This window comes from Tasmannia lanceolata, unplaced genomic scaffold (genome assembly GCF_043159265.1).
Source record: "Tasmannia lanceolata isolate RefF3 unplaced genomic scaffold, GAP_Taslan_0.1 ptg000011l, whole genome shotgun sequence".
NCBI lineage: Eukaryota > Viridiplantae > Streptophyta > Magnoliopsida > Canellales > Winteraceae > Tasmannia > Tasmannia lanceolata.
In genome coordinates this window covers 3,543,655-3,551,900 of record NW_027518688.1, presented here as the reverse complement: position 1 = coordinate 3,551,900, position 8,246 = coordinate 3,543,655, and the positions used below count along the sequence as shown (strand labels likewise).

Here is an 8,246-nt window from a genome sequence, read left to right as displayed (position 1 = left end):
GGGGCGATTGGATACCCTATTCCAGAGACCTATCCCGGGGTAAGTGAATTTGATTATGCATTAATTTCTGAATTTGAAATTTGCTTGCACTTTTGATTTGATTTTTGCTTGGCAAATGTAGATCCCTCGCAATCAGGCGAATCAGCTGCTACTGATGGTGGGTGCCCTACGGACACTTGCCAGTGATGAGATAGGAAAGAATGAGATGATGGCAGCAGCTTGATAGGAGGAAGCTCATCTCATTACTGAGCTCCAGCATGAGATAGAGATTTTGAGACAGAGATTGGCTGCGAGCGAGGGTCCACGGACCAGACAGGTATTTGCTCCTCTTTTCTGAAATTGAATTCTTGATGTTTTGATATATCTTGTGGGTACAAGGGAGGAGGCAGAAGCAGGGAGACCCTGAGCCAGAGGAGGTGTACAGGCCAGAGATGCCTGTAGCGAAGGGTCGGGACAGTACCGACGATATAGATGATGAGATTGACGAGGACTATGTCCCACAGGACCCCGAGGTTGCTGAGACTACTTCGCCTGAGCGCCGGCGGGGTAAGAGGCTGGCGAGACAGAGCACCGCCCGGGTGACAAGAGTGAGGGTTGCTGTAGGTCCTGGGGGCATGTATGCTCCTCCTCCTTCAGAGCCAGACATTGGCCCTAGTGACAGAGCAGTCATAGCTACTGGAGGTGAGCCTGAATCGATCCGAGGGTTACTCGTTACAGGGATGACGATGACCTCTAGTTCACTTCATCGTCTTTTGGACGATGTTCATATGGGTTTTAGAGAACCAGGAGATTCTTCAATTTCTCAGCCTGGAGCAGCCGCTACACCTTCTGTCTATCTACATCAGGATTGTCCAAAGCAGGATCCGAGAGATTGATGTAGAGCGCAGCGGCGGAGCGACCTAGATCAGATTTGTTTTTTTTTGGATTTTTGGAGAAGATAGGGTTCTTGATCTTACTTCGAGCGTGGGGACACACGAGATCGGATCAAGCACGGAATCGTCGACCAAGAACCTTGCATGCAACAAGGGATGAAAAAATAGGAGAAATTGAAAAGAAACTAACCTCAATAGTTTGCAATTCCCATTTCTCAAGAACAACAAGAAGAGATACTCCAAATTTTAAATCATCGAAAGGTACCCAAAAATGAGATATCATGGGGCTTTATATCTATCCCATTACAATATGAAATGGCTTACCTACCCCTAGTAAGCAAATGACAACTAAAGACACATGAAAATAATAAAATACAAATATGGCACCACATGACTAATACTACTGAAACTAAAATAGAACCTACACTAGGGATACAGAGGCCGACGTAAGATGCCCAAGGGATGCTCCTACATCAAACTCCCCTTCTTGAAAGAACTCGTCCTCGAGTTCCCATCAGCCTCGTAGTGGAAGGGTTCTGCCGGGGTCAAAAATGTAGATGATCAACTCTCGCAGGGAGAGTAGTAATCCATAGAAGTCAATTCGCCCCATGCATCTCATCAAGAATGGATCATCCATGCAAATGTGGCGGTCAAGAAGGGTAGGAGTCCATATCAGAACATGCATATGCTGAGAGTGGCAGTGGTATAGTGGTCTGTCATGAGAACCAGCTATAATCCCACCAAATATCTCATATGTATCGAGTGTAACGACAATAGGCAGCACCATCTCAATATGAACAACATCTGCCAAGATTCTATCTGTGCATGTGGCAAATGTAATGCCATCTGTAATGTCTATGTGTATTTGCTTCTCATCTTCAACTGTGCTCACTAACGGTGAGGCAGACTCCGTCGTAGCATGCTTTGTCATGATCTCAACACTATCATCATCGACGGCCTCACTATCAAGTTCAACAAGCTCACCATTAGTATCAACAATAATGCTGGTGTGAAGCTCGCCACCATAAGTGTCTGACTCTAACATGATGGTGTCAACAACCTCTCCTGACTGGCCATGTAAATCCTCAGTATCTGCTATTACCTCTCCCTCCCCTTCTTGTTTTCTAGCCTCATCGTCAACCTCTAGGGGTCTAGAAGGGGATGTATGAGCATGTCGCTCGAGTCTCTGCAACTGCATGGTGAGGGAATCAAGATCAACATTCTCTTTATGGCGAGCCTCCTGTTCTCGGCGATGCTCGGCCAAGAACTTTTGTCATCGGTCCTCATGGACTCTCTCCTCATCACGTCGTCATCGATACTCTGTCGGAGCATAAATCCTCAAAAAGCGATCACGGACCTACTCCCATCGGCGATATGGAAATTTGCCCAAGTCATGACGCTCTCTTTCTATAAGCATCCACATAGACTCTGCATTTAGTCTAACTGTCTCTCTAGCATACCTTAATGTCTCACGATGGTTGAAGCCATAGTATCTATGATACACATCGAGTGTGTCGGCCCAAATCATGCATTCGGTCTCAACATCAATATAACCATAGATGTGAGGAACAAACGGTGACTCCATAGATGCAAATATTTGTGCAACTCAGCTCGCCAGTGTCAGTTGTGTGGAATACTTGCTACTAATTTGAGGGAATGATGCTCTTACACCTTGTTCAAAGTCAGCTAACAAAATACAAACAATGGCAAGAGAAATGAAGTGATCTGTTTTAGATAGCTAGTTCGAACAACGGCTATGAGCTGGTGCACAAACTGAAACAAAAGATAACTTGGACTGAATCTTGGCTTCAAATCAGAAGTGAATTCCTACGCTCTGCAGTTCGATCTAGAGGAGCCCAGTAATTCAAGGCTGAAATGGATCAAGTGGACATTTTCCAGTCACATTACCAAAAAACAAGTAACCTGTATAGCTACCAAATCTTTTGCGATGGCAACAACCAAAATGCATTTACTATTAGGTGTAAATATGTCTTACCGACATGACGTAGCTGGATCTGATTTCCTGAATTTGATTAAAAAGCTGAACTGGATGGTTCTTGGATGCCAATGGGAGGTGTTGCAGCAGATTGCAACCCTTCACGTAAGTGTTATTCCCAGCTGGAGTATGTTTGTAAATCCCACAAGACTTTAGCACTTTAGGTCTCAATTTCCTAGCAACCAGTAATCGCCAGTTGATCTCAATTATTAGGTCAAGTAGGTTGTTTGTTCCAGGCTTGTGCAGATTATGCTGAATTTTGCACTCATGTCTCAAGTAGATGCTTCAGGATTTGTGGTAGCTTCTGTAGATCTGCACCCATTTAGAAACGGGATGCACACTTTCTGCATTCACTGAGTAGTGAAAATTGAGCAGGGATTGAATTCAGAAGCTAAGGCAGACAACAAATAAGATCGCCAACAAAATTTCTTTGTAAAACTATGTGAGCACCACTGTAGCAGGATTCTGCTTTTTATGTAGTCTGAATGCCCAATTAGATGTGTCCAAAATTGGTTGCTGATATTCCCTATGGCTTCAAATCAGACACTTGGTCTTTAGGGTGCTGATACGAAACTTATGACGAAGCCCACGCTGGTTCTTGACTCGGAAGAATGTTTGGTTGCCAAGTGCAGAAACTGGTTCCTTGCATCACAAGCTACTCAACTAATTCTCAGATAGGTATCTCTCGACCATCCAATTCTTTTCTAGAAGAACCTGCACCTAATTGAATAGGTACTGTCGAATTATAGCTAATTCAGTCTCAGTTCCACCACCCCAACACCAATACAACCTCTGCTTTGGTTCCCACTGACTGAGCCTGAATAAGAGCTTATCACTCAATGTTTTGGGCACTGAAAATGGTTTGTATGATAGCGCAGAATCTGTACTATGGAAGCACTATATTTGAACCATGTGTGAAAAGAAATTTGCAAACACAACAATTAGCAAAGGGAAGAGTGCATCTGCTATACCAAAACAAACCTTTCTGATTCTCCTCACTAGGTCACGTAGCTCTTTTCTCAAATTAGTCCCCAAAAGAAAAGCAAGCAACATCCATATGTTAACAGTGAAGTAATATGGTCCCACAGTAAAATTCAGCTATTAGGATTGCCTGGGTAGAGTAACTGAATAGGTCCTCGGTCTCCACCAATTAAATGTGATGCTAGAAGCTATAACTCACTTCTAATAGAACTGAGCTATTAAACATTCCAGAATGAAATTTCATGGCCAAATTTAAAGTGAAGAGTTGTCTAATGGTACAGTGCTATCTTGTGTCAAACAAGCACTCAACTCTTATAATTTCCACAAACTCACAACCCTAGGCATGCATTCAACTTTAATAAAATGATGGATGGATCTGAATTTTAATCAAAATTTCCTTGAATGGCCCCAAATCAATTGAAACCCTATTTCAGTACCATAAGAATTATAGCCTCTCGGTTAGCACTTAGACGGGCCGACATATTCAACAAATTGTAGCTCCTGTAACCAACTTCATTACAAAATGTAGAGATATGCAAACTTTTGAGAATCTGCTGGTTAGCTTCTTTCAACACAGAAATTCTTATTTTCTTAGGGTAGTAAGCAGTAGGCAAAGAGGCAAGACAAAATTCATGGTTTGGAAAATGAATTTCAAGGACTGGGTTTCGTTTGATGAAGCTACTTCTATACTCCGATCTCTTTGAAGACAATCAACAAACACAAGGGGTGCAAGCAGCTTAAACACAAATTCAATTGCATCTTCGGTTTCTTCAAGAGCTTCAAGAAATTAAGCTGCGGCACAATTGGATTGGGCTTTAGCTCATATTATCACATGGATCCAACTCCGATTTACCCAGCTCAAAATCAGCAAGAAGATCTTTATGCTTGGTTTGATGAAAGCTCATTTAATGGCTCAAGATCTCAGATCGTTTCATTTAAATTTGTTGCTCTTCCAAAAAGAGGGACAATCCGATCATATGGATCTAGATTTTGGAATGGCTTCCTAGCTCCAATTCTAATTCTTAATGAATTTTATTCACATCAAGAAATGCTTACCTATTGAAGACCTGTAGTATAACTTTCCATGCAAATTCACATAATAAAGCACTCACTTAGCACCAGGAAGAAAGCAATGAACAATACCATCACAGAAAAATTAGCCCCTCAGTGTAGACACCCCATTTTGACCGTGCCCTAAACCCTCCATGTTTGAGAAAAACCTCATCAAACCAATGATTTAGGGCCCCAAATTTCACCCTAAGCTAGGTTAGGGTCCTATCTAGCTCCCTGCAAAGTTTCGTCAAAATCCGAGTCAAATTTCACATTAGAGTCAAGGATTTGTCGTGTCGAGTCGTGTGTGGAGTCGAGTTGTGTTGTGTTTTCTTACTTTCATGTACAAGCCTTATACCTTTAGCCGTAGCATGCATGTGTTTGCCCATCAGAACTTAGACACCAATTAGGCATGACACTCATAACCTAGCTATTCTTAGGTGGCATTCCTTTCATTTCTTTTGTGTGTGCTTATTATTCATCTCCGAGACATGCATCATTAGATAGACGTCTTCTCGGAGATATATGTTCCCATTTCACATGATTTTCGCCTAAAACTCTTCAAAATCAGTAAATAAATGGCATAAGAGACCAGGTGCTTGCACTTGGGCGGATGAGGTGTTCTTCGGACCTTCTAAATTTGTAACCGGGCACGACCCTTTTATATCTCTGGTTATCCATTGCAACAGAGTATAGTATGGGATCCAAGGCTGACTTCCTTGGATGGCGACTCTTCTTTGTTTAAGGTACATCTCGAATCCGGGCTAGTCCCCGAATCGAGAGGTATCTCCCTTTACATCGTCACTCATGCTATGAGGGGCACTTTCTTGAGAGTTTCTTGGTAGAGCTCTCCTTCACGTGGATGATCTAGAGACTTTTGGGGGCTCGACCCCTGCCTCTCTCGGATCGGGGTCCACAGGCTGGCGACTCTGCTGGGGATCTTTCGAGATATTGCCTCACTCTGTTAAAATGCCATTTTACTAATTTTGAAGAAATTTGGGCCAAAATCATTAAAAATGGGAATTTAATCGCTTAGAAATCTAGAGGCACCAAATAGGTGCGTAAAACAAGGGGTTCACACACTGCACTGCATGCATTACCATATTCTTTACTTCTTTCAATGTTTTCTTTATTTCTTTCATTGATTTTCATTATTGGCTTCATGGGATAAATACAGTGCGTGCCAGATGGGATGTCATTACCCTGATGGGACTGTTGTATCTATTTCCAAGCTATGCACCGGTGTTGTAGTCGTACACACTAGGCGTACTTGTGTTTACAGCAGCCAATGAGCAATGAAGCATACTATGTATAACACTAGGCGTACTTGTGTTATACATCTAAAGTATGGATCATATGCATAGTACCCGATATATTGAGTCTGGAGTCCTACTTTCATGTTATATATTATGTATATAAATATATTTGCTAACTTAGTGAGATCCCAATTAGGATTTGCATGTGCTTATATATATATATATTGCATTCATATAAGGACGAACATGTGTTGCTTACACATGTGGAGCCTAGAGTTAGGAGCCTTGTCCTATCTATAGACTATGGTAGCTCACCTTATGTGGCTACAACGCGGTCCTAGTACATTCACATGTCTGTCTTGAGTCAAGCGTCTTGACTCTGCTGGATCATTTTTAGGGCTGGTGCCCCTGGTTAGGATGTATGTGTGTGTGTGTGTGTGTGTGTATATATATATATATATATATATTGATTATTAGATTATGGCCTACTCTTTAGTGAGGGACTCTGGATCAAACCTTCAAGAATAGAATCCCCTCTGACCTTTTTTTGCAAACTATTCAAAAACAAAATTGTAGATGCTCTGCCATGTTTAACGAATACGTGCGTGAAAGTTCAAGAGCTGGTTAAACTTTTTTTCAAAAACGTCGATCCTACCAACTCATGTTTTCAGGATTGTCAACGTAACGCTTTAATCTTTATGGTCTTCGCACGTCATGTTCTTCGCAGAAACTCCCATGTTGCTCCTTTGACCTTACTAGGAGTAGTAGATCAGATCAATGAAGGAAGAAATCCTATACCCACCATGTTAGCATAGACCTTCTCAGGACTGGACCTTATCGCTAGTCAAAAGATTGAGGACAATTTCTTTGGGTGTGTTAAATTGCTATATGTTTGGCTCTGCGAAAAATTCACTATCCTTCAGCGATAAAAACACAACTCATATACCTTGAAAAATTTATGTTTATGGCAACCAATGGTTAATCAACCTCAGTTCATCAATGAATGGCGCAATTGGTTGCAGCATGTAGAGGAGAACCAGTTTCGTTGGGTGAGTCATTCATGCTTCCAAGTTTTCACTAACACCTACCCACATCTGTTTGTTTACCTCATGCGTACCGAGAAATCTTCTTTTTATGCACCCACGCGATTTTCCCATCAGGTTACGGGAATTCCATGTCCTCCCGGAGCCATAGTCCCTCCTCTTTGTGAAGATCTCACTCCTGATCTCATTAGATCCATTGTGGCTGCTTGGGGAAACAAAAATATAGAGAGGAGATTTTCTTTAGCAGCTAAAGTCCGATGTGGAAAAATATCGGAAGAGCCCGCCAGCCGAAGAGCTCGGATTGAAGGACCTTGAAGATGTCTATCATGTTTTGTTATCTTGATTTCTTCAGTTCCCATTATTGTCAGTTTGCTTATCCAGTTGTAATTAGAGATTAGTATTTTCATCGATTGTAATCACAGTTTGGATTTCATTAATGAAAGTGTGTTTCTGTTTCTCTTGTCAATATTTGATCAGAATATTTTATCTCATTTATCATTCGTTTTAATCTAGTGTTTATACTTCCATTTCAGGATTCTTGACTGAGCAGCCCCAAAGAAAATTACAATTTCAAAACCAACCTGGTCCCGTCAGTCTACTGATTCCAGGCTGAGTCGATATTCTTCTTCGCCTACTTCTTTTACCTCTCCTCTATCACCTATTTCAAATTTCCAAGAAATATTTCCAACCATTCAACCCACACCTGAACAAATGACTGAATCTGGCAACTCTCTGGCTGAAATGAACGAAATGATTAAGTCTATGCTCCAACAGATGAATAATATGAGTGAGGAGATAGTTCGATTGAAAAATGATAGGGGTTCCTCTTCTAAAGAACATGCACCCCAGCACCCTTCAGTTATACCTCCTCCACCTCCTGCGGTGACCAGACCTGTGACTGTGGAAGATGATTTTGATGATGTGCATGCAGAAGAGAATTGCCCTCCTCATTTTGATAGATCTGATAAAGGCAAAGTGATAACGGACAGATTGGACAAGCTGACTTAAGAGATGAAAAATATAAAATTTCAAGGCCCGAAGAAGTTGA

The 8,246-nt window shown here is 41.7% G+C and overlaps 1 protein-coding gene across 1 annotated transcript; it reads right to left on the bottom strand.

Moving 5' to 3' along the window:
* Positions 1 to 1,122: 1,122 nt before the first annotated feature.
* LOC143886111 (uncharacterized) lies at positions 1,123 to 4,897 on the bottom strand. The gene is made up of 2 exons (XM_077390078.1): positions 2,869 to 4,897; positions 1,123 to 2,742 (listed from the first exon to the last, which is right to left on the bottom strand). Exon 2 carries the CDS (start codon positions 2,068 to 2,070, stop codon positions 1,387 to 1,389), a length of 684 nt encoding a protein of 227 aa, XP_077246193.1. The 5' UTR covers positions 2,071 to 2,742; positions 2,869 to 4,897; the 3' UTR covers positions 1,123 to 1,386.
* Between the last annotated feature and the right edge of the window lie 3,349 nt (positions 4,898 to 8,246).